Source organism: Hyaloscypha bicolor (genome assembly GCF_002865645.1).
Source record: "Hyaloscypha bicolor E unplaced genomic scaffold K444scaffold_182, whole genome shotgun sequence".
In the NCBI taxonomy this organism is placed as follows: domain Eukaryota; kingdom Fungi; phylum Ascomycota; class Leotiomycetes; order Helotiales; family Hyaloscyphaceae; genus Hyaloscypha; species Hyaloscypha bicolor.
The window spans coordinates 6016462-6040705 of NW_020194684.1; the positions used below are offsets into that span (position 1 = coordinate 6016462).

At 49.8% G+C, this 24244-nt stretch overlaps 10 protein-coding genes across 10 annotated transcripts; 6 read left to right on the plus strand and 4 right to left on the minus strand.

Moving 5' to 3' along the window:
• The first annotated feature begins 346 nt into the window (after positions 1-346).
• Positions 347-1387, plus strand: K444DRAFT_255892 (uncharacterized protein). The gene has a single exon (XM_024871360.1). It carries the CDS (start codon positions 633-635, stop codon positions 1245-1247), a length of 615 nt encoding a protein of 204 aa, XP_024729099.1. The 5' UTR covers positions 347-632; the 3' UTR covers positions 1248-1387.
• Positions 1388-5517: 4130 nt separating this feature from the next.
• Positions 5518-7775, minus strand: K444DRAFT_255944 (uncharacterized protein). Its single transcript, XM_024871361.1, has 2 exons — positions 6852-7775; positions 5518-6770 (listed from the first exon to the last, which is right to left on the minus strand). Exons 1-2 carry the CDS (start codon positions 7479-7481, stop codon positions 5733-5735), a joined length of 1668 nt encoding a protein of 555 aa, XP_024729100.1. The 5' UTR covers positions 7482-7775; the 3' UTR covers positions 5518-5732.
• On the minus strand, positions 7751-8099 carry K444DRAFT_545746 (uncharacterized protein; the record flags this gene model as incomplete). The annotated part of the gene is made up of 3 exons (XM_024876164.1): positions 7751-7874; positions 7939-7970; positions 8022-8099. 3 exons carry the CDS (start codon positions 8097-8099, stop codon positions 7751-7753), a joined length of 234 nt encoding a protein of 77 aa, XP_024729101.1.
• A 286-nt stretch (positions 8100-8385) lies between these two features.
• K444DRAFT_648063 (uncharacterized protein) lies at positions 8386-9398 on the plus strand (the record flags this gene model as incomplete). Its single annotated transcript, XM_024885419.1, has 4 exons — positions 8386-8400; positions 8448-8687; positions 8734-8769; positions 8820-9398. 4 exons carry the CDS (start codon positions 8386-8388, stop codon positions 9396-9398), a joined length of 870 nt encoding a protein of 289 aa, XP_024729102.1.
• A 25-nt stretch (positions 9399-9423) lies between these two features.
• K444DRAFT_621345 (uncharacterized protein) lies at positions 9424-10591 on the minus strand. The gene is made up of 2 exons (XM_024881887.1): positions 10121-10591; positions 9424-10064 (listed from the first exon to the last, which is right to left on the minus strand). The coding sequence occupies exons 1-2, from the start codon at positions 10350-10352 to the stop codon at positions 9649-9651; spliced, it is 648 nt and encodes a 215-aa protein (XP_024729103.1). The 5' UTR covers positions 10353-10591; the 3' UTR covers positions 9424-9648.
• Positions 10592-10739: 148 nt separating this feature from the next.
• On the plus strand, positions 10740-11761 carry K444DRAFT_621346 (DnaJ-domain-containing protein; the record flags this gene model as incomplete). Its single annotated transcript, XM_024881888.1, has 4 exons — positions 10740-10916; positions 10970-11030; positions 11084-11619; positions 11672-11761. Exons 1-4 carry the CDS (start codon positions 10892-10894, stop codon positions 11758-11760), a joined length of 711 nt encoding a protein of 236 aa, XP_024729104.1. The 5' UTR covers positions 10740-10891.
• A 1450-nt stretch (positions 11762-13211) lies between these two features.
• On the minus strand, positions 13212-14096 carry K444DRAFT_256026 (prenylated rab acceptor 1). Its single transcript, XM_024871362.1, has one exon. The coding sequence runs from the start codon at positions 13898-13900 to the stop codon at positions 13370-13372; it is 531 nt and encodes a 176-aa protein (XP_024729105.1). The 5' UTR covers positions 13901-14096; the 3' UTR covers positions 13212-13369.
• A 745-nt stretch (positions 14097-14841) lies between these two features.
• Positions 14842-16149, plus strand: K444DRAFT_648068 (uncharacterized protein; the record flags this gene model as incomplete). The annotated part of the gene is made up of 3 exons (XM_024885420.1): positions 14842-14914; positions 14977-15848; positions 15898-16149. 3 exons carry the CDS (start codon positions 14842-14844, stop codon positions 16147-16149), a joined length of 1197 nt encoding a protein of 398 aa, XP_024729106.1.
• Positions 16150-17554: 1405 nt separating this feature from the next.
• On the plus strand, positions 17555-18478 carry K444DRAFT_669824 (uncharacterized protein; the record flags this gene model as incomplete). The annotated part of the gene is made up of 5 exons (XM_024887558.1): positions 17555-17608; positions 17668-17796; positions 17854-17973; positions 18044-18220; positions 18323-18478. The coding sequence occupies 5 exons, from the start codon at positions 17555-17557 to the stop codon at positions 18476-18478; spliced, it is 636 nt and encodes a 211-aa protein (XP_024729107.1).
• A 3760-nt stretch (positions 18479-22238) lies between these two features.
• Positions 22239-24017, plus strand: K444DRAFT_256074 (uncharacterized protein). The gene is made up of 2 exons (XM_024871363.1): positions 22239-22382; positions 22437-24017. The coding sequence occupies exons 1-2, from the start codon at positions 22357-22359 to the stop codon at positions 23740-23742; spliced, it is 1332 nt and encodes a 443-aa protein (XP_024729108.1). The 5' UTR covers positions 22239-22356; the 3' UTR covers positions 23743-24017.
• The last annotated feature ends 227 nt before the right edge of the window (positions 24018-24244 follow it).

A 24244-nucleotide genomic window follows, 5' to 3' on the forward strand; every position in this document is an offset into this window, starting at 1 on the left:
ACTCAGGTACAGTACTGGCAGTGCCACGATTCTCACGACAATGAAAAAGCGCTTTCGATTCCGTCAAGCAGCCCCGCCATGTCCTTAGCCACGCACCGTTGCGTATCCACTGGCCCGGTAGCTCCAACGATCGCTAGGTACACTAGGTACTAGGTGAGGGCTTGAACAGCCTTTCAAGCCAAGGTCAAGCCCAGTTCAAGCTAAAACCAAGAAGCGACAGAGGCCGGCTGCATGTACGGAAAAGAGACGCCAACTCCACGCCTGTCTGCAGGAACTCGATACCGGCTGCAGGTACGTGGCCTCTGTCACCAGATAAAAGACTCGAACGGTGTAGCTCCGAGATAGTTGAAAGGTGCAGCAGTTCCAGAGAAAGCAGGGGGTGGTGAACGCCTTCTGCCGAGCCCCTATTTCCTGCTCCCGAGAAGCGGTGAAAGGCGTGCTTTTCATAATTTTACATTACTGTATTCAAACAGTGCACATCTTAATTTCAGATCCATGAGGCCTCTCCTCTCCGGGCTTGACTCGGAAACGTCCAGCAGACCAACGTGGGCGAGCTTCGGCCTGACGACGCGCCGTGGTGTAACCTTATCACGGCCGATGTCAACCTCCATCAGTAATATCCAGCCTCCAGGATGTCATTTAAGCTCATCCACCAGCATTTACCCAAAAGCAAATACACACTACCCGCGCCACACGCGACCCGCCCATTTGCAGCAGTACGCGTGCCCCTCTATCGCCGGCACCAAGCTTTATCCAAAGCATGGGGTAACAGGGACAGGCCAGACCAGAGCACACCTGAAACTGTGAAACATGTTTCCCGAGTTCCCAACGCAGACAATTGCGCGATGAACCTGTCTCAGATGTCTGACTCCATCGAGCAGGTGGTCAGGATGCCCAGGCCGGGCAAAGGGATCCTGGAGAAACGGTCGTGGTGGTCTGACTCTCTGGAAAACGAGCAGCCGAGCAAGGCATATCAATGCACGCGTTTATGGTTAACCTTCCATTCGGACCCCGGATCTGCGATGGCGATGGAAAGCAATCATGCTCTGCTGCACGCACTTGAGGTTCGCAGCAGACGAAGGGGGGGGGGGGGCACGGAGGAGCCAAGGGGCAATACCAGATCCGAGCGCTTGAGCACCACAGTGGCGCAAAGACCTGCCGGCGAGTGGTTTCGCTACCGTTTCCGCAACCGCCTGCATCTCACATCAAAAGTCAAAAAGGGAGCAGGTAGGCAGGTTGCGCTCTGAACTCAAATTTGGATGATGCGCCGTCTTGTCCCTCTCCCTGCGTCCCACAGATGATCTTGAACGGAGCAATGAGCTTCCCGAATCCAGTGAGCTTTCGCTGACGTAAAGGAGAGGCCGCTGCAAATTCCATCCGCGTGTTTCTTCGGGAGGTGGCTCTTCCTTGGAGAAGGTGCTGTAAATGCAAACGCGCGCCCGGCCTGCCGGTCAGCAGTTGGAATACGATCTGATTGCAGTACCTTTTCTTCGCTTCCTGAGCACCTTCACCCTTGAAGCCCTGGATTCAGGAGAAATGGGCCGCTTGACAGCTGACTAGCCCGTGCCGCCCCCATCGGGGTCCTGCACTGCTGCAGTGCTGCACCCACCTCACGGGAACCTCGCCAATTCCTAGCGGCCACATCGCACGCCGAAGCCCTTGGCTCATGGTGACAGCGGGCCAGTTACTAGTCAGTGCCAAGAAGGCAGCCTTCCAACTTCCAAGCGCTGCAGCGGAGAAGCGGTGTGACAGAAGCAAGAGGCTTCTTCCAGTGATACAGCAGCACTTGCACTGGCCAGAGGGAGCACAGTGGGCCTGCCCGCCAAGCGCTCCATTGGTGCGGATAATTACCCCTGAAGCAACAAGCGAAGTGTCGTTGAAACAAGAACGTGATGCGGGCGAGCCTCCGTGCTCCCAAACGCATACAACTCCATCGTTGTACAACATACAACAGACAAGAAACATCTAATCTGGGCTAAATACAGCGTGACTTCTTATCGAGTCATTGATCTCGTATCTGGGCGGCAAACGATGAGATTTAAGGAACCATCGGTCCCATCAGCCATGTATCAACACCAGCCAAGCCAGAGCCAAAGACAGACGTCAGTGCCACTGGTCTGCAGCTCTGCGACCATCACGATACAAGTTGCTTTCCCAACCAAACGCCATCACTGCACTCTGGATAGGTACTCCACTGGAACCACGTCTAAAAGATTACAATCTCGAGGCTCTCAGGCTCCGTCTCATAATAGACCTAAAAGTTCCACAAATAGTCCTCTTACAGATCTCGAGCACTCAGACGCCCTCGTTCCCCGCCTACTACGAAGGTACAGATCTCGCCAGGCAGCATCGGCCGTGGATTAGCCAGTGCTGAAACACCATCAATCACGCTCCCCACTCCCACACACCAAATCACAATCCGCCAAGGAATCGATGCCGTACATATCCTCCCAACCAATGAGACATCAACGTCCCACCCACCCTTCTGGTTCGCTCAGCCGTCTTGAACGATTTTGAGCCTCTTGTTCAACCCGGGCACTGCCGAGTATGGAACAAATGACATGCCCTCTTACGAGATCATCGCCTTTTCTTACCATCCGCTCATCTTCTTCGGCTGCCTGATACCCTTCACATGTCATCCATCTGCATGCCTTCCAAAATCCAACCAAGAATCCCGCCACGATGCGGGCGAGCTGGAAGCTATTTAGGTCCTGGTCCTCCATACCTCATCAACCAATCAAAGCCCATTTCCCAATATCTTCAACCACACCTCTGCCAACCTTCCACACTGGCACCACGTACACATGACAATTTCTGCACATCATCTCAGCCACCTAGGACCCAATAATCCGGATTCCAACTGCGGGTAGTCGGGCCCCTTCCGTACTTACGACGCCTCTGTGATTCCCCAGCTGAGCTCCGGTGGCACCGATTCGCTCCTCCCGAACTTGCCTGCATGCAGTATTCGTGATAGCTTTCCCTCCTTAGCTGGGAATTCCCCATCGAATCGGCGCCGCCGGTCAACTTTTCGTGAATCACAATACACGTGTTCCCTTATGTCATGCATACGGGAATCTGAGAGGCAAATGAGAAGTGAGAAATGGTAAAACATGGACCTCGTATCTTGAGATCTGACCAGAGCAAGATTTTAGGTCGCAATCCATCCTTAGTGGGAATAGAAAGTTGTTTGGTATGAGGTTTGAGGTTTTGGGTAGATGAGGAGAGCTGGACAGAATTGCCGAGTTGTTGTTCCACGGATCTGCCTATTCAAGTATGACGAGACGCTTGGGTTAATATATTCCACGCAAACCCGAACATGAAAACCTCTCTAGGGTTTCTATTCGGAGTTCTGGTGCCACTTTCAATGACTCGGTAAGCAGGGAACAAGGCTACATAGATTCAAAACCGTGAAAGGGTGTGACTTCCTTTCTCTGCCCCAAGTTGTCGTCCAAGTCAAGCCACTCGGCCCACAACATCCAATGACAACCCAGATTCCACCAAGCAGAACCCCTCCACAATACCCCTCTTGCCCCGCCAAGTAATCACTTGACGCCTTGCACACCAAGGAACTCAAGTTCCTCAGCATATGCAAACCAACTGCACATACCGTCTGAATGAACATGTTAGCCAACCTTTCCCCACTGCGCAACTGCATGCCCTCACCCGAACAAGGTCACTCGCTACTGCACTTCGGAACCGCACAGCTATCAACACTTCAAGTGACGCAAGCTGCCTATTCCACGCTAACGTGCGTTCCTGCACTCCGGGATCCCGCAGCTGCCAGCGAACATGTGCTCGCTACTGCAATGTTCATGTACTCCGGAACCCCACAGCTGCCATTGACCTCCCGTACCGCAAGATGCCTATTCTCGTTCGCATGATCACTCACTACTGCAAGTGCAACGGAAAGTAGCATGTGTCAGCTGTCAAGTAATATAACTCGCCTTACAGGTTTATGTCGAGAGCCTTTCCGTCCTTGATAGATGACCACACAGGCGGTAATCCGAGTCCATATTAAATTTCAAGACACGCAAACTTGAAGCATGGCAGCCTTGCAGCAAGAAAGCCAAGACAAAATTCATCTCACTTGAAACAAGAAGACGGCAAGACAGAATGTATAGTACCATTGAGAAAGAACGGCCTATATCAAGAATAACCAATCTACTCATAAGCTTTGGGACAATGAATAGGGAGTGGAGCAATTCTCCTCTAACAACCAGCTCTCCCATCACCTTCACTTTCCTGACAACCTCGTGCATGCACAACCCTGCAAACAAGCTCTTCTTCAACACCATCACTAGCAACAATTCCCATTTCTCCAACCACCCAATTAACCTGTTCTCCCCGGTCCACACAACTCTCGCCTAAATTCCCTCCAGTACCCCCTGAAAACACGTCGGCCTCCTTCTGGGCAACTCTCGCCTCCCTAACAACCTCCCAAGCTCTCACCTTCTCCCTCCTCTGCCTGGCAGCCCTCCTCGCCACATCCGCCAACGTATTGACGCCCAGTCCCTCAAAACGACTCAGATCCGCCAAGAACTTCCTGATTCCACACCCAGTGATCTCTTCAATCCACTTATCGACGTCCTCATCACAAGCCGCTGCCGTGGCAACGTGGAGGCCTTTGAAGACTTGCTTGTCTGTGATCTTGCCTGGCTTGAGCGCGATGGAGTCAAGTGATGGATTTGAGACGACATCTGGGAGTTGAGTAGGGGGTTTGACCACCACCGGAGGTTGAGGGGCTTGAGGAAGTGACTTAGACCGTGAGCTTGTAGAGTATTGGGCTCGCTTTGGTGGAGATTGAGATTGCTTGAGTTTGAGTCTTGGTAAAGAAGGCCTCTTCATTGGATCCGGGATTGGAGGTTGGTCGGTGTACACCACATCTATCTCTATCGGCATAAATTTCTCGTCAGGAACCTCGTCGCTTTTGGCGACTTCTTCTACGGGCTGATCAATGGCCGGGGGTTTTACTCGCTCTTCTGGGCAAGGAGCTGATCTTGGTGAAACGACGTCTATCGTTGACCGCCGAGATTCCTGATCTGGCACATTCCATTGACAGGTGTGCATTGGAGATATAGTTGCAGGTGCTTGTGCAGAAGGGAAGCATTGCTGACATGTGAGAGACGACCGTGAAGTGCAAGTATGGCACAATCCAGGTCTCGAAGAGTGTTCGGGGTCAGATTCTGGGTCCGGGGGAGCTCCATTGGCACACTTGGTGTAGAGCTTAGGTGATGGCAACCTCTCTTCTGTACTGGGAGAACTGGTCTCATCTTCCGGTTTGGGACCAGGTGGCTCCAGATCATCAGTCTGTATGATTTGGTCGACTCCTTCCCACTTCACTCTAGACTGTTTCCGAAATTTCGACCCCGAAGAAGTAATAACTGGCTCTGAGCATGCTCTGCAGTCGTTCCTGCACTTATTTTTGACCAGGGGAAATGTTTTGTTACGTCCGCTGACGATTGGTGCTCTTTTATTGTCGCCCTCATTTTTCTTCGCCGTTGTTTCTTCGGATTTTGTCTGAGGGGCTTCAGCGTCTACATCAGTCTGCGTTGCCATGTCTACATATGTGGTGATAACACTAGTGTCAATGACGCCAACGCCAATGTTGTCGGTCTGCGTAAACACCTCAACCTGCTGCATAGGGATATCTGGTTCGTTCGCAATCCTTGTGGACCGTTTTGAGATTGGCCGAGCTTTACATCATTAGCTACACCTCCTGAATCTTGAGGCCTTTACTCACGGGGAACTACGGGACCACTTTTCCTGATTCTCTCCATTGTCTTCTCCTTCGGGGGAGAACCAGAAGTTGCAACCCAACCTTCAAGTGGAGTTGGTGGCTCCAGTTTATCTACACTGGGAGCAGCACTCATCTTATTTGTGGGCGAAACAGTCTCAGGTGAAGTCTCAGGTTTTCGAAGCCATGGCAGAGACTTCTTACTTGCAGTCATGGGCGCTGAAGGAGGTGGTCTTGATGGTGGTGAGGCTACCCTCTCGTGTGGTGGAGTGAAGCCAATGATTGTATGATCGGTTTCCGATGATGGCTCTCTTGCGGTCTTCGGTCGTGGAGATGTCTTTTCATGTGGCGGTGTCCAACCCAGTACCGTTGTCCCTGTTGAACCGGAGGCATACGATGGCTCCCTAGGTTTCTCCTTTTGCTTGCCCTTTCGAAGTACCATCTTGTCGTCTTTCGGTGGGGTAGGCGGTGGTGATTGTTCCACCTCAAATCTGGACAATCGCCGCTGCTGATCTGATGTAACAGCAAGTCCGGCAGACTGGAATTGTGCTTGATAAGGTCTGAATTCGCCAATGGTACGTGCTGATAGTGTGGTCGGTGTAGCGACAAAAGTCCCTTTCGGTAATGACCGACAAGCTTGGAGATAGAGTTCGATTTCTCTTGTAAACTTCTTAAGAGCCTTCCGTTGACTCGGAGTGCGAGAAGAGGTATCAGAAACGATTGTACCACGGCTTGATGAAACAATGGTTCGATTCGAGAGAGTATTGGCTCCTTCGGGTTTGGTGTGAAGGCCCAAGGAGTTCACAGCTTCCCAAAGCTCTGCCGATGCACGACTTTGCTTCTTATTTGCCGGCGATTGGATTGTACTAGCTCCACTGGTACTTTCTCTGATGTGAGCTGGGCTAGACTTGCTTCGATTTTCAATACGATTCTTCGGGTCAATCCTACAATCATAAATTCGCTGTCTTTCAAGCGCTTGAGAACCACGAAATGTATTTCTCCTACTAACCGTCTCAAGAGGACCCACGTGAGCGTACTACAATGAACTAGAAGTCAGCAATGCTCGACATTGTTCCAGAATGCTTGTCACAATGGCTCCGGAGACATGTCTGCATACCTCTGCTCCAGGTCTCCTTACGGAGTGGATCCGCGAGAGATCTGGGTTCGGAGACGACCTCTTCCGGTTCTCAAAGTTCTGGGAGTTCTGGGGCTTCCCGTAGGCTGGCACTTCCGCAACATGAATCAACGAGTACAGGTTCTCTGGTTCTCTCTTGTATGCTTTGACCCGTCTTACAGAAGAGCTAGCCGCTCCATCGGTGGAGGGAATCACGCTGTCCTGTGGATGCTGATTTCGAAGTCCAGACGTTGTGCCAACACTTCTGGATGATTGAGGCCTAATTGAAGCAGTTTCGAACGTCCTTCTGTTGGCAAGCTCCGCCTGTGAAGCGGCCCATCCAAACACCTGGATGTGTTGCCTTGCCCTCTGTATAGCGTGTCTGCGAGATCGAACGACTGCTGATGTGCCTGTACTTCTTGAACTTCGTCCCCGTCGCCTTCGAAATCGAAAGTTGAATCGCTGTTTCTTGCGTGCTTGTAGAAGGGAATTCCCAAGGGGTACTCGCAAAACTTGTTCAGCAGCGAGCTGCGAACGGGACCGAACGGAATTTCGAGGCGTGGATGCAACTCGAATTCGTGGAAGATGATGGTGAGGACGGCCCTTCCAATGGATTTTGATATTGGGCATCATGGAGAGAATCTATAAGGATGCATTTTAGGAGGTTGAAGGGAGTTGAAGCTTGTTCCGGATATTCCTGGGACATTGGCATAGAGTCGTGCTTTCCCTAATTGCTGCCATGGCCGCCAATTGGCATCACTCCCACCTGCCTTTGCTGATTGCCCTTGACAACATCGGAATGGCTTCTTGGTAAATATCCGAACAACACCAGGACAATGATAACCATGCTGGAGGCTGAATGTCCGCAACAAATTTGGTACATTGAAATCCCAAAGCCTCACTCATCGTATATCCTTGATCCCGGGGGACGAGTACATTTCGAGCTGCCTTTGCCCTTTTCGTAGCAGGAATTCTATCGCAGCAAAGTCTTTCTTGTCAAGGCCAATGCCTTTTTCGAATTCCGTCCTGCATTAAAACCCCATTAACTTCACTTCCCAAAGCTGCCCGGGAACTCTCAAGATCTACTCACCTTGCAAAGGACTTGAAATGCGGTCTCGCAATCTACTTACCTTCATCAGCAAGAGCTCGCAGACACTGTTCACCCAAGCTCACAACATCTTTCTTCCTGCTTTCCCGTAGGCATTTCCGATAAAGAGATAACACCTCTCTCTGCAGACCCGAATACCTCATTGCGGCTTCCCTGCGCTTCTAGTCGTCTCAATTGATGCAGGCGAAGTTTCTCTTGAAGCTCGAGGATTGGTGGACTTTCGATGACGGGAGGATTCCGAGATTGCAGGGATCAGAGCTTCTGCATGTCTGGTGGGTGGAGCTGTCCGATGACGGCAAATTGAACGTCCACTTCCCGACTTCTTTGCTGCCTTCAGGAAAGTGTATTGCTCGGAGACTTCTCTTTTATTTATTGTACCCAATCTCTCCGTAGATTTATCTGAATTTCGGAGTCTCAACTGATCTTGAGATGGCTACGTTTTCCGTCAGTTTCTCCACCCGCGATTGTCCAGACACTTACAATTTTCTCAGAGACTTATCAGGTTCTTGGCAAAAGACGGGCGAACCTATTATGGAGATGCAATTCTTCCTGACGGAGTGACAGATATTGCTAAAGCCAAACAGGCTAAGATTATTCGAGGTCAGATCTTTGGAAAATATGATGTTACAGACCAAGTTGAAGATATCCGTCTCCTACTCGCACCACTGGCCCTGGATGACGCGAAGACTGTGAGATGCTTGGGACTCAATTATGAGCAACATGCGAAAGAGGTGTGTTTCCTCTCATACCAGAAGAGATACGTATTAACATTCTCAGTCAAACTTACCAATTCCTAAATTTCCCGTCCTCTTTGTAAGTCTTTCTCCCATTGCACTCATATGATAGGGCTCACATACTCTCAGTACAAGCCCATTACCTCTCTTGCGGGCCCAACAGATCCTATCCCAGTCCATCCTTTGGCTCAACAAGGCACTGGACTAGACTATGAATGCGAGCTTGTCGCCATAATTGGAAAAGCCTGCTCAGACGTTCCCGAATCCTCTGCACTGGACTACGTATTAGGATATGCAATCGGAAACGACGTCTCTCACCGAGACTGGCAACTCAAGCACGGCGGCGGTCAATGGTCCCTCGGGAAGGGTTTCGATGGCTGGGCCCCGTATGGTCCAGGTATCGTGAGCAGCAAGATTATCAAAGATCCTCAGAACCTACAGATCACGACCAAATTGAATGGGAAGACGGTTCAGGAGAGCAGTACGAAAGACATGATATTTGGTATTGCGAAGACGATTGCATTTTTGAGTCAAGGGACCACGTTGTTACCTGGTGATTTGATCTTCACTGGAACGCCACAAGGCGTGGGAATGGGAAGGAAGCCACAGCTTTGGTTGAAAGATGGCGATATCGTGGAGGTTGGATTAGAGGGTGTAGGGAGTTGCGTGAATAAGGTTGAGTTTACGAAGCCTAAGTCTAAATTGTAGATGGAACTAAACGCAGTTGAGAACTGCGGCAACTTCATTGATAGAACTTTGAAAATTGAAATTGACGGCCGTTTCTACTACAATTTTCATGACAAGGTCGAAAGGAACTCTGTAGAGGAAATATCCGCCTGGTATCCAACACTCCTAACTCCAAATTCTCTCTCTTATGTCTTATTCATCTCATCTCTCATCCTGTCTCATCTTTTCGCTTTCGACACTGATTTGTCCAACTCATACTAACATCCTCACCTCACATAAACATCTTGGCCAAACTAACTGCACCCCCGATGCCTCCTAGCCCTCCAACTACACTCCCAATCCCCTCCCCAAGCCCACCCAGCGGCCCCTCAGCCTTCGTTCTCTCAAACTGCATGTGTCCCCCATGACCCCTTCCAACACCACCCATACTCCCACCAGCCGCAGCACCGAACATCTTCTCAATGCCTCCCGGTAATCTGATCCCGAACTTCGCCAATAGACCTGCCAATGCGCCTCCGCTTATGAGAGGCATTATTACAAGCATGAAGACTTTCATCGGGTGTTTCTTGAGGTAGTATAACAGGTCTCGCAACAGGCGGCGCAGCTTGGAGTATATGCGCGACATGTAGCCCGAGCGAGGGGACCGTTTGTAGTAAGATGATGACCGCTGGGCTCCTGCTGCCCATCCTATTCCAATGTTAACAGCGTCCCATTTCCACTTGCCCAAAGAACGCAAATCTTACCAAAGAAACTACTGCGGCTCGAATTATGCTTCGGATCACCGAGCCCAAAGATGCCGCTTCCCCGCGAGGCATTGTGCTTCGGGTCCCCAAGTCCAAAGATCCCAGACCCTCGCGGAGACGAGTGCCGGTGGTGTTTTCCGCTGCTGCTGGATTTGCGGTGCTCATGGTGGCTGCTGCTGTGGTGGTGGCGATGGGAGCTCCCAACTTCTGAGGCGCCGTCGAACCAGCCCATTTTGCGAGTTTGAGGGAGCTTGTGGGGAGCTTGAGCTTGAGCTTTGACTGAGCTTGTGTGAGAGCTGGAAAGTCGCAAAGCTTATTGAGATGTGATATTTGAGATTCAAGCTCCGCGAACACTGCCCAAGGCAATTGAGTTGGGCGCGAATGGATAGGATAATGAGTCGGTTAGTTTACGGCGAGTGGTGAGGGGAGAGAGAAGTAGAGGAGAGAGTGGAGCTGCAGTTGAGACTTTTGGCTGTCAGCTTCACCGCTTCGTAATTGGAGAGGCTGGGGTCCGAGGTGACAGGGGTCGGGAGTGAAAGAAAACACGTGCTTTGGGACTAGACAGGGGATGAAACGAAACTGTGGCTTTTGGAATGTGCACCGCCACTCATGACGCACACAAGAATCCAGACCAGTTGGTATATTCAGTTCTCGAGGACAAGTCACACGCTTTGCTTTCTTCTTTCTGAACAGAGCATAAAGTTCCGACTTTACTCTGAGATCTCTCCGCCTGTTTTTGAACTTTTGGAAGAAACAAACTAGAGAACAATCATGGCAGGAGTTCCAGTTGATTACTGTAAGTCCAGCCTTGTCAGCCTACTTCTTTCTTGATATCTAACAGCAACACAGACGCAGCACTAGGAGTCTCCTCCACAGCAACAACGCAGCAGATTCGAGATGCCTATAAACGGTACCTCCCCTCCCCTTCATCTTCCTTCGGAGTAGTAACTAACAGCTCCCCAGAGCAGCCCTCAAAACCCATCCCGACCGCGTCCCCTCCGATTCCCCAGAACGCGCCGAACGAACCCGCAAATTCCAACTCATAAACGACGCCTACTTCACGCTCTCCGACGCCGCCCGCCGCCGAGACTACGACTCCGCACGCACCTACCACGGCTTCGGCAGCGGCGCCTCCACCGCCTCAACAGCCTACAACTCCGACCAAGACGGCGACGAAGACATCCCAGACCCAGGTCCTTCCCCACCTGGCGGCTTCCCTTGGTCGAGCTTCGGCTTTAGCGGAAAGGCAAAGAATCAGGAAGAGGAGCAGAGTTTCCAGAACGAGCAGTTTGGCGACGTGTTTGAGGAGATGTTGAGGGAAGAGGGCATGGCGGAGCAGGGGGGCACGCCGACGGGGAAGTTCTGGAGTGTGGTGGGCGGACTTAGTGGGGGTGCGATGGGGTTTATTGTTGCGAACTTTCCGGGTATGCTTGCGGGTGCTGTTGCAGGGAATAGATTGGGGGCTGTCAGGGATGCGCGGGGGAAGAGTGTGTATGCTGGTGAGAAGTGATTGTGCTGTTGTTTTTGAGACCGTGACTGATTGGGATACAGTTTTCCAGGAACTGCCGGCGAGTGATAAGAGTCGTTTGTTGAGCCAGCTTGCTGCTAAGGTTTTCAGCCATGCAGTGGGATCAGGATGAGATTATGGGATTATGGGTTAGGACGGTCAGATGAAGATACCAGAGTTGTGATGGCGTTGTGGGATGGGCATTTCGGTACGGAGGTATATGGGATGATACGTGAATGATGGAAGGAATTTGGAAACAGGTCAAGGAGGCCATGACCCTTTCCGAATCAGTAAGACATGCAATATAATACCTTTCGAATAACTAATAGAAGGCATCGAAGGTCTCAATCATTCAAGCGTGGTTGTGAGACGGTGTGAAAGTGCCAGTGAAAGAAATCCATTAAAAGCAAAATAAGTCTATCATGCCAATCAAAGAAACGCTCATCTGCCCTTCCCTTTTTTCCTGCCTCCACCAACAGGTTTCCTTGGAACACGCTCGCGATCACGATCACGCTCTTGCTCCTCCACAAACACCTGCACGCCGTTGCCCAAGTCGTCGCTTTCGTCTCCCTCACTGCTACTACTATCCGCAAGTTCGTCCTTATAAGGATCCTTTTGCGCGCTTCGCCTCCTTGACTCAAGATCCGAAGGCCTGACTGCAGCAGGATACGGAGCATTCATCGGAGGACTACGCCTGACAGTAGAGTAGATAATCTCAGGAGGGCCAGAGGCAACGCGACGACTGGATTGTTCAGCACTTTGTTTGTACTTTTGTGGAATCGGAGGCGGAGTATCGGAAGAGATTTGGTATTCGAAAGGATCGACGCCGTGAGATTGAGAAGAGCCAGAACTGCGGCGAGAAGGAACCCAGTCTTCTTCGTCTGGCAATGGACGTCTCGAGCTGGTACTTGAGGAAGAAACTGGTCGGTTGCCTTCAGAGAAATGACGGCTGGATCCTGGTCCAAATTGCGGAGGCGGGCCGCGAAGTTGCTGGGATATTGCTAATCGTGGGTGGGTGGGAGAGTTTCGGCTGGAGCCCGCCTGAGGATAGTAACCAAGAGGAGCATAGGTCACTCCATCTGGCCCTTCAATGAGCATCCCAGGAGGATTTACAGGTCCATCCTGCCGCATGGATTTGCCTCTCTTTCGACTGGTTGGTTCTCCAATTGGGATAGTGACAAGATGCCGGTCGCTCCGTCGCCTCCTTTCACTCTCACTTCCCCCACTAGATGCACTTCCTTTCCGTTCCTCGGTAGCAATAGCAGCAGCCTGCATCCGCTTCCGCCGTTTTTCCAGTGCGTCTAATTCATCCTGGTTGAGTTTCACCTCCCTTTTCCCCTTTTCCTGAGCACGGCGGATCCGAGCAAGCGCAGACTGTACAAGCGCTTCCTCCTTATCCCGCAAAGCAACCTGCAACGCATTCATCCCCTCAACCTCGATGTCCGACTCCGAGTCCTCTAAAGAATCCTCCGAATCGTCGTAATTATAGGGCTTCCTTGCCCGTAATGCTGGTGTCAAATCTATACCGGTAAACTGAAGTGGATCGCTAGCAAATCGTTTTTTGTCGAAATTCAAACCAACGCCTTGTGTATCTGTATCATCGTCGCTATCAAGTTCCTCCACACGAGCCTGCGCCTCCCACAATGCCTGCTCCTCCTCCCATTGCCTGCGCCTCCTGCTCCCCTTCGCCCCTGGTGGTCTTCCCCATTGGGGCACAGATTTGGGAGATCGCAGCCGACCACCTAGACTGCCTCCCCGGAAAAAGCCTCATCGATCGGTTTATCCATGAATGAGGCGTGTCCTAGAATGCTGACTCCGCTTGCGCCGATGAGCCAGAGGATTGTTGTAATTGGTGATGCCCACAGGCCGAGAGGGACGGCAACGATGAGAAGGGCGGTGTAAAGCTGGGATGAAGTTGCTTTGATGAAGCCGACATCCAGATCCCTTCCTTCCAGTCTGCCGATTCCCCACATGCCACCGACGACGAGGATGATGTCGAAGAGTAGGACCAGATTGGTAAGCAAGCTGTAGATACTCAACATCAAGAAGACAACGAAGTAGTTGCTAGAGAAGTGTCCAAGGTTGTAGTTGACTCTCGACTGAACTTCTCCGAAATTGGCCGGCTTGGACAGCCTCTTGAGATCGAGAAATTCGGAGATGGGCTTAAGGTTCGCAAATCTGTTGGACAGCGACTGTGACCGCACGCCAGCGAACCTATCTGAGAGGTTCAGCCGCGACGTCAGCACGTCGAGGGGGATCTGTATCCGTGACATTGCGTTGTTGTGTGGAGGTTGGTTCGAGGCGTTTGTTCGGGAAAAGAGGAATTGAATAGAGGTTCAAAAAACTCGTGGAGTGAATCACCCTACTTATTCCAGTGCAATCCAGCAGGCAAAAGTAAGATCTTGCAAAGTCGGGTGAATTCGACGTGAATGTGTGAGCTGTCTGCGAGGTTTTCGTCTCGAGATCTGTCAAATTAAAAATTTGGGTCAGCCCTCGTAACCCTTGGACTAGGCACCAGAAACGGTCCCGACAAAAAGCAGGAGCTTACCTCTTTTCTGATGTATTTAACGGGAGGTGTGCGTGGGGTTGTTCAGGCGCAGTGGAGAGGTGTCCGTATGAAGAATGTTGTTGTACGTGTTCGAGGGATGGAATAGGAACAAAGTTGCCAGGGTGGAAATAGACAAGATTACTCGTTCAGGGGGCGATCTTCTGCTGCAACCTCCACTCCACTCCCGGCAGGCAATTGCAACCCCTGCCTTGTGTGCCCACTGCCCAGCCACGGATGTGCTGCTTGAAATAGGACCTGAAGATTGTGGCCATGCAAAACACCTTGCCGGCACGCGCAATTGATTGTGCGCGGAAACACATGCGGCTCCTCGTTCTCAAGAAGGAAGAGAGGGCAGAAGGAAGGTCGGTGAGCGAGCGAGCTCGAGGGACTTGGTGACTTAAAGTACGGTGCAGAGGCAATACATTAATCACCTGTGCGGCCGTGCATGCTCCTCAATTACTGGAAACAGCGCAACATTGCGGGCGCAGGCAAGGCAAGGCAAGGCAAGGCAAGGCGCTGCTCAAGAGTCAAGCCTAATCGATGCGGGTAAAAAATAAGCGGGTCCGCATCCCTGTCTCAGGGCCAGAACCTCGTTGCTGGCCTCAAAAAGTTCCATAAAGCGCAGACACATCAGCGGTGTACCCTTTCCTCAACACCACCACCAAGATGAGGCTGTCGCTCTTGACTGTGGCCATAGTCGCCTGCTTACTCACTCTTGTTGCAGCCTGGAGCAAAGAAGGCAAGTTTTCGCCCCAATATCCCTCTTGGTGCCCGACTCCAATCACTAACAGCAAGCCACAGACCAGGAAATCTTCCGTCTGCGAGATGAAGTCGAAGCCGCAGAAGGGGCTGGCGTCTCCTTCTACGACTTCCTGGGAATCAAACCAGGCGCAAATCAGGATGATATAAACCAAGCCTACCGCAAGAAGTCCCGACTCTTGCATCCTGACAAAGTCAAGCAGAAGTTCATCGCCGAGAAATCGACTGGTAAGGACAAGTCAAAGTCCAAGAAGAAGCCAGGAGTCCACGTCTCCAAAGGCCCCTCCCAATCCGAGATCAAGGCCGCAACCAAGGCCGCCAGCGATCGATTCGCGCGCCTGGGCATAGTGACCAACATTCTGCGAGGATCTGGCAGGGAGCGTTACGACCATTTCTTGAGCAATGGATTTCCTAAGTGGAAGGGAACTGGCTATTACTATGCCAGATTCAGACCTGGCCTTGGTGCGGTGTTGGCTGGGCTGTTCATTTTCGTCGGTGGAGGAGGACATTGGCTTGCGCTGTACATGAGCTGGAAGAGACAGCAAGAGTTCGTGGGACGGTATATCAAGTTCGCCCGGCATGCTGCTTGGGGCGAAAATCTGGGCATACCAGGATTGGGCGGGACTGCCACTCCTCCTGTTGCTGCTGTCGATGGGGAGCCTCAGAGGCAGCCAATGAACAGGAGAGAGAGGAGAATGCAGGAGAAGGATGCCAAGAAAGAGAAGTCTGAGAAAAAGACCAGGGGCATCAAGGCTGCGAAAGCTTCGCCTGCAGCAACGCCCCCTGTTGGCGCAACTGGGCCTAGGAAGCGGGTTGTCGCCGAGAATGGCAAGATTCTTGTCGTTGACTCCGTTGGCAATGTCTATCTCGAGCAGGCTGATGAGGATGGCGAGACTCATGAGTTTTTACTCGATGTATGTTATCCCTTGACCTGATTCCCTTCATCGACTAACGAAATCGCAGCCCAATGAGCTTCTCAAACCCACCTTAAAGGACACAGCACTCTACCGCGTCCCTATCTGGGCCTACAACCAGCTTAGTGGCCGCTTCGTCAAAAAATCTGCAGAAGAAGAAGAGTCTGATATTTCGGAGGAGGATGTTCCCTCCAGCAGCTCAGGAACCGAGGATTTCGAAGTTCTGGAGAAAATCAAGACGACTGCACAAAACGGAACTGGCAAAGCAGTGAGGAGGAAGAAGGGCAACAAAGGCCGGTAGAACTGACGTTTGGGAGGAATGTAGGATACGAGATGGAGAAAATGTAGAATAGAAAAAATGTGGGTATACAGAAAAAGTGCCGCTAGGTGGCGAATTGGACAAAGGTATGGATATGGATTATTACCCAACGTCACACATCTTCTTGGTAGACTTGTATCCTCTGTTTGGCCCGTGTCGCGTGTTCATTCTTCGTCATTGCTCTTCCTTGAATCTTCTCGCTATCCTCCTGAATTCGCGTTGAATATTATTGCAATTGATATGCAGAAACTATTCTGTTGTTCCTCGCTTTATGTATTATGAGATCACGAGAAAGGAGAGACCCTGGCTTAACTAAAAGTAAGATTTTGACTTGTCGAAAGCGAAGCTTTTTGTTACGCTAGGTGGCCGGTGTGGCCAATTAAGGGAGCAAGGAGGACGAGGAGTGTTGTTTTGTTTTGCGTTGAAGAAGAGGAGGTAATTTGGGAGAAGATGGAAGTGGGAAAGAGAAAATGGGGCTGCCTGAGATTCCGGGGTGTGAGGAGTTGAAGGAGGACTTTTGTTCACATAATAGGGGGAAACTGCTATTACTTGATATGGAAATCATTTGACCGTCGTAGGTTTAAGAGGACGGATTCCCTCCCAAGATTTTGAAAATATGTCTTACGTAGCTTCCTACCTTTCCCCATGTGGAAAAATCTTGCTTTTACTCTTTGAATTTGCACCTGCTTATGCGGCCCCTTAGTAGAACTGTCACGTGATGACTCCTTTCTTCACCTCGTTTTCTGGTGGATTGTGGTTGATAAACTGCCCACCGCTTAAATACCGCTCTTGATAATTGATCAAAATCTGTTTTGTAATGTATTGCTTATCTGTGCCCGGGAATTAGTCGAGCCGACCTTCTGCTATTTTGAAGTGTTATGAGCCAGATCCAGAGCAAAAGTCGAAGTTGGATCTCGTTTTATATCTTAGACATACTTAGCTATTGATTGCCCTTTCCTTTAGACTGATTAAGAGAACTCTCTTGCGCCCAGTGAGACCATTTATCTCTCTTTGTTTGAGTTAAGATCCACCGTCTCACCCTTTTGCATCCACAGCCAGCTTCAGCTTAATGCATTATTTACTTATGAAGCGGAACTCACCGCCCTCACGCCGCCTTTACTATCAATATAGAACTAGCACAATTCCGAGCTCGGATAATGAAGAAACGAGTGATCCCGCACTTTCGAAAGCCTTTTTTAAAAATATAAAACCCTGTTCCACATCACCGCGCGTTCAACCTCAAACAACCTCAACACCCACCGCGATCTTTCATGCTCGCTTGCTACCTCTGCTTTGCAACTTGCCTCATCTATCTTGCTACGTTCATCATACAATTCAAGGCCTACCTTCTGTCGCGTCTGCGAGGACCCCCATTCAACTGATCACAATGAAGTTCACCGGCATCCTGCAGGTCTTCCTTCTCTTTGCTCTTCTTTCTTTGGTAAGTCTCCTTTTATTCTTGCAAAGGCTTGGGACACCGCTTATAGCTTTTATCAACAGGGTCTCGGTGCTAGCCTCCCCGCTGGTTTTTCTCTCCGTATAGCCCGCGATGGTGACTACACGGTCGGCAAGATGGGCTTCAAGGGTGAGATCGGTGGCCACTATTTCGAACTGAATGGTACTCTCCAAGTACGTCACAATCTCCTCTCCAGATCTTCCCGTCGTCTTTTGGTTAACAATTGGCAGGACGTCGTTGCTCAAGCCCAAAAGCTCCACCCCGGTCTTCAACACAACTGGACTGCTCCCGATCTCAGCAAGGGTCCTCTTCCCGATGGAAAGAGCCTGGAAGCTCGTCAAGGCACACCCGTACGTATCTATCTACTCTCAAGCTCATTCTAGGAAATTGGAATTGCTCTTTCTGACTTTATGTTCTTAGATCGGTCGTTTCTGCTGGCCCGTTGCCGGACAACCCTGGGGCGCTGTCTACCACACTGATCTCTCGGCCGCCATCGATGCTCTGCGCTCTGTCTTCTGGAACCTCTGTACCTTCCCTCCTAATGCCTGTGCCCCGCTCTCCTGCACCGCCAACACCCAGCTTTCGGTCTGCAACGATGTGAGTCCTCTCTACCCCAAACCCCACATTTCTTTCTTTGTTTCCCCCGGAAGTTCTCCCAAGGCATTTGAATAAGAAGAAAGCTGACAAAAGGGTTCTTAGAATCCATGGTCCATTGCGGTGAATTGCGGAAATACCCTCAGTGAAATGGCTCTCGAGATTAATCAGAACTGCAACACCTGGAATGGCTTGACGGGTGGTCAACAATTCAATTCGATGAACTACAATCTCGTTGTTGAATATCGCGGAGGCTGCTAGGTAGAAACTTGAAGACAAAGTTCCATGTTCTTGATTGCATATTGGGGATATGGATACCTCTGCCTTCTGGTTTGCATGCTAGGGTTCTTTCATTCGCGATGTTTTGTGGAGGCTGGTGCTTCGGTATCTCACAGTCGGAGCACTGATGACGTATCTTCTGGCATGGTCTCTCTAGGCGCATAATGCATAATAGAGTGAATCAAATGGAATGATTTGCTTAAATTTCTCTCTAGTTCTTCTGTGATATTCCAAAGTAGGATATGATTCCATCCTTCTGATCAAGCAAATGTCATTACGCTTTCAGCCAAGCAATACTTTGCATCCAGCTAAATAAATAGGCGTAGATAGTGAGCACACCGCATTACGGTTTCTATGGAAGGGCAATGTTTCAGTTTATACGGATGGTTATTTTCTATTTCCTGTGAAACAAGTCCCAAGTTGTGATTGCATATTCAGATTAGGGGCTCGCTTGACCAGCCCTATGTGATCGCTCATATATACGCATCTGCAGGCCCCAACAAGTATTTTCAGACCGCTAAAGATCAAGACTTTCGAGGTAATCGCGATCCACCATCCTTCTGTTTCCGGGGGAAAGTAAAACGACCCTCCCCCCCGGTATCGATTAGGGGTGTCGATTGGGGCCACACTAACCGAAATCAGCAAGTGGTAGTGCGTGCCCGTATATATTACTTTATATACACCAGTATATGCAAATAAATGTATATTGGCACCTAGTATGCGTATCGCATTTGTTCTAATACGCATATCGTCGTTATTGTTTCCAGACAGATTTGGTTATAATGCATGTGGCAATGCTTAATTCCTCTTAACCACTGGCAAACCGGGAAAATATAACACGATACCTTACCGGGTATTAATTAGGGGTATCGATTAGGAGTGTTAATGAGGGGTGTCGATAAGGGACCTTGAGAGAGCCTGAAAATTTAGCGATGAAGCACCTGGAATGTATTTGCCTCGTATATGTGACGGCGGGATCGAGGCAATGGCCAGGGCTCAAAGATCCAAGAATCTCATGTATTGAAAATACTAAGCTAAAGAGAAGAAGGAGAGAGAGAGATAAGGAAAGGGGATAAAAGAAGGGAAGTACTAGCTAAAACCACTGAAACGCCGGCTAGCTAGGTGAAACCAGTCATGTGACAGCCAACCCCATATGGCCCCCAGCCAGCGCCGTCACAGTATACAATAATCGCCTCGCTTATCCTATGCCCCAAAACTAGAGCTCTTATATATAAACTTATACAAGTAATTATTTAGATATTATTAAAACTCTAAAATCTATTAATATTTCTGTTTAATACCCGGGGTAGTAGGGGAAGGGCCTTAACGAGCCCAACCTCATGGGTCTGTGCGCTACAGGGCATTTTACATACAAATGAAAATCCAAAATTTTCTAAAATAGAAGTTTTGATTTTGCGAAGTGTAATTTAGCCATTTTCATACCCTTTCCCACGATTATAGATTGTTGTAACTAATAAAGGTTGTGAGCTTTTGAAGTGTCAGTCGTGACTTTTGGGTTTTAATGCCTGAAGGCGTTTTCGCGAAGCCTGAAAACTCCGAAAAAAAGCCCTGTGCGCACAGACCCATGAGGCTGGGCTCGTAAGGGGCGTGGAGGCCTTGGGGGTTTGTGCGATTCTAAAGCTAAATCGATTCCTTACTAATAAACTCGGGAAATGACAAGCGCTAAGCCAAAATAAGATCTGCCATCGATACCCCTAATCGACATTGGGGGGAGGAGGGGGGGCCGTTTTACTTTTTCCTTGCAATTCTAAGGCTAATTCGGTTCTTTAGTAATAAACTCGGGAAATGCCAAGCCAAAAAAAGATTTTGCCATTGATACCCCTAATCGACACCGTGGGGGTCGTTTTACTTTCCCCCCTATTTCCCAACATCATCATGTTTCTCGAGGAAAGAGCGTCGGAGTCAAGTGACATTTCCGATCTCTTCGAAGTCGATTCCCGTTCTCCCAACTTTTAATTTACACATGAAGCTCTATCATCTAATATCGAGCCGGACATTGAGACGCAAATCATTCGTATTCATTTCCACAGTTTAGCCTCCCTAGGCGCTCAAAGAGGAATTTCCTCCACCTGACATCCTCACCTCATTATAATACCCCTTATTCTGCTATGCAGTTGACGTTCTATGGTATCGGACCGTCCGTGTTACACAGCATGAGTGTCCCAGGCTCGCAGCACTTCGGTCGCATCATGAAAAAGTTTCCTTTCATTTCATTCTCAGTTTGACGTCTTTTATGCTTGAAATCTACCCAAGTCTATTCTACCCAAGTCTGTTTTGCTCGATAAGTTTTCTGGCCTAACCCGGTGTGAGCACACTAAAGAGTAGCAGAGATGGCAGAAGCTCTTGGTGTGACCGGCAGCGTAGTCTCCTTCATCGGCCCTGCAGGCCAGGTAGCGCAAGGCGTCAGCTACCTGTACAACTTCTTCAGCAGCATGCAAGATGCGCCCAGTGACATCAGATCACTTGCTGAGGAGCTCAAGGCCCTGGGTGACATCCTTGAAGAGGTCGGCCTAGATGGAATAGATTCTGCAGCACTGACAGCCGCTCTCCAGCACTGCAAAGATGTTACAGGAGACCTGGAAGGCCTCATCCAGAAGAGCAACTTGACTTCTAAGCAGTCGAAGGCAAAAAAATTGTGGTCACAGATGAGCACTGCTTTTCGAAATGAGAAGTTCCGGAAATATACCGAGCGGCTTGAGAGAGCCAAATCGACGTTATTACAAGCGAAGATCCAGGCCCATGGGTGCGCTCCCCATTCATGACCGTTTGCCCTAAGAGCTTACAATACCATAGTTCTATGCATCAACAGCAGCTGAGCGGTATCAAAACAATTGAAGAATCGATGTCCAAAATGTCCTTGGTACACTCGAAATTTACCACGGAGTCCAACGAGATAGCGAGACAGACACAAAATGACCTTCAAGCCTTGCCCTCTCGGGTGAAAGAACTTGTCATAAGTGAAGTCTCGACAACGATGGCCAAAACGCACACGACTTGCAGTAAGATTTTGACGGAAGTAAGAGAGAGCAGCGCTAAAGCAGACCTGGCCAGCGAGAAGTTCAGACTGGATGTCCAGACCCTTTTCGATCCTGACACCAGTCGAATCGCAGCTCTGCTGAAGCCTGCGCTGGAGAAAGCCGTATCGGATGAGATCGCCTCCTCAATGGAGGCTTGGACAGCTCAACTTGGACGGCCCCAGCTTAACACTTCAGATATAACGCTAGACATAACACCAGACCCTAATGCTGATATCTCAACAAAAGATGTTTCGAGCCATTCAGAGAACGAAGTTGGTTTGAGAAGCTTGAATCAGCTTTCAGCCACAACAACTTGTATCAGATGGGCTGGAACATCGAAAGTTATCAATTTCTGGTTTGGTCGACTCATGCTTTCGACATCATTCCTGGAAAGCTGGGAGGGCCGCGGAAATGGATCAACCCTTCAAAAAGCAAAGTTCTTGGAGACAAAAGCAACCCTCATTCCCTCGAAATGGCTACTCCGCAAGGGTGTTGTACTCAAAATTACGCGCCTAGTATCTGCCATTGTTGCGCCCTCGGTCCAATTTTCGCTGACCCCCATCATGGTCATCTTCGAGGACAATGAGATTGTTGGCGCTATGCGATACGGAGACCTAACGAAAGTCCAACGATTGATTCTTGGTGGCAAGGTTCACCCATCAAGCATTTTCCCGGATGGCTCGAGCCTTGTGCACAAATGTGTTCAGGAATTTCAAGAGCAGGCTGGGCAAGACATCCCGTTGCGTATATCTGTAGCCTACACCCCCGAAACCACTCAGACAATATCCAAGTTGATAGATATTGCTTTGCTGCTCATGAGCTATGGTAGCGTCGCGGATGTTCCCAATATGTCTGGAGTGTAAGTCTTGTGATCATTGTATGTGGAGGGAGGCTAAAGTTACAAGTACCCCCTTTTCCATTCTGATGGAGATTCATGCTACGGGTGCGGCTTTCGATCTTGTATTGCAACACGGAGCAAAATGGAAAGCACTAGAGCTTTCGATACTCCTGGCGTCGAGCTCTTCGCCATTCTTTCTTCGAGAGCCTGAAAGCGGTGAGATGCATCCGACAGATATTTTTCGAGAATCTCCATCAAGCTGGGGGCGCTTACTACACCTCATTTCAAAAGGCTCTAGCTTGGATATCAGAATGATTGTTTGTTTGAAAACACTTCATTTCTTGTGGAATGTTCTTCTATATGATACGAGACATCGCTTTGGCGAGGCTTTATCAGTGCTGTTGTCAACAGATTTGAGCGTGGCGGCGTCAACGGGAAAGGAATGGCTTGCTGGCGATCCACACGAGTCAAAAGAATGTTCTCGCCTGCTCTACCTTTCCATCCGTGGTGCTCTTGTGCATGCGAGTCCCTATCGGTTGCTCACAGATGTATTCAGAGATGCATTCACGCCGTGCTACCGGTCCAACAAAAAGGATGATTTTCGAAACGGTATCACTGCCGTGATTGCTGAAATGCTCCGGATTGACAGGGACATCTCAACATTTTCCTATGGAATGGAATCCCTCACTGATTGTGCCGTGCGATGGCGATGTTTGGATATCTGGAAGCTTTCCTTGGAGAAATCAAAATGTCAGATGTTTCCCCCGACCATCTGGGAGAACAATGCCCACTTCTACGATCCGCTTGGATTTGTATCTCATGAGCCAGGTGCATCAGTTCGTGTTACAGGAGATGCTGCTTCCGGAAAATTCATACTTGTTGTTGATGAACGGACATACCTCGATGCACTCGTAATCTCTGGCAACAAGAAGACAGAATATCCACGGGACCCCGAAATCAAGAGTCTCACCAAAGGTTGGCCGTGCATCGTAAAACTTCCACAGGTTCACTGCGAAGTCTATCCTTCACGATCTATCAGTACGGAGCTTGCAACCGATGAAGACCAGAGAACTGCAGATCGAAATGCCAACGGCAAGGCTCAATATAATATGCATCCAACGGACGATGGTGGTGTTGAGCTGTTCATTGACTGCTGCGAGATTGGCGAGCCCTGGGAAAGGCTCTATACTAAAAAGTATGCTGAAGTAAGGAGGGAAGCTCGAAGCGAATTCCTGGGGGATTTTGGCTTTGAAATATCTGAAGACGAATTAAGCGAGTTGGACGTGGACGAAGATGGCGGTGCTGCTTCCACCGGCTTGTTTTCGAAGATCGCTGGAGTTGGGTTGGATGTACTCTCTGCGCTTGTTTGAAGCTTGGGAGAGGAACCCTATAGGGGCACCATGTTGCCTCTGCAATAGTGTCTATTCTTGTGAGCAAGCTGGGCATTGAAGCTTTAGCAAAGCTGCTACTGGGTTGCCTCACGGTGTGGCACATTACAGCACCGGTTTCCTGAATGTTGTCAGACTTCATGGAATGTTTAAAACATGTGAAATTCGAAATTTCAAAGCTTCGCGGGGCATTTGGAAAGTGGAGACTTGAATATCCTCAAACTACCCACAAAATTGGGGATTTGAGAGATTTAAATGCCCCGAAAGTATGCAGAATGTTTAAATAACGAAAGGTGTGACGGCGCTGGCTGGGGTCACATGGAGTATGATGTCACATGACCGGTTTCACCTGGCTAGCCGGCGTTTCAGTCGTTTCAGTCGTTTTAGCTAGTACTTAATTCTCTCTCTCTCTCTCCTCTTCTCTTTGGCTTTGTATTCTACAAGACAGCAAATAGAGATCTTTGAGCCCTGACCATTGCTCTAG

Coding starts and splice junctions, on each gene's coding strand:
- K444DRAFT_255944 (XM_024871361.1), bottom strand. CDS start 7,481: ATGATGCCCAATATCAAAATCCATTGGAAGGGCCGTCCTCACCATCAT. Junction 6,771..6,851: donor TAAGGAGACCTGGAGCAGAG/GTATGCAGACAT, acceptor AGTTCATTGTAG/TACGCTCACGTGGGTCCTCT.
- K444DRAFT_256026 (XM_024871362.1), bottom strand. CDS start 13,900: ATGTCACGGATACAGATCCCCCTCGACGTGCTGACGTCGCGGCTGAAC.
- K444DRAFT_255892 (XM_024871360.1), top strand. CDS start 633: ATGTCATTTAAGCTCATCCACCAGCATTTACCCAAAAGCAAATACACA.
- K444DRAFT_621345 (XM_024881887.1), bottom strand. CDS start 10,352: ATGGGCTGGTTCGACGGCGCCTCAGAAGTTGGGAGCTCCCATCGCCAC. Junction 10,065..10,120: donor GAGCCGCAGTAGTTTCTTTG/GTAAGATTTGCG, acceptor ACATTGGAATAG/GATGGGCAGCAGGAGCCCAG.
- K444DRAFT_256074 (XM_024871363.1), top strand. CDS start 22,357: ATGGTAGCGTCGCGGATGTTCCCAAT. Junction 22,383..22,436: donor GCGTCGCGGATGTTCCCAAT/ATGTCTGGAGTG, acceptor GGCTAAAGTTAC/AAGTACCCCCTTTTCCATTC.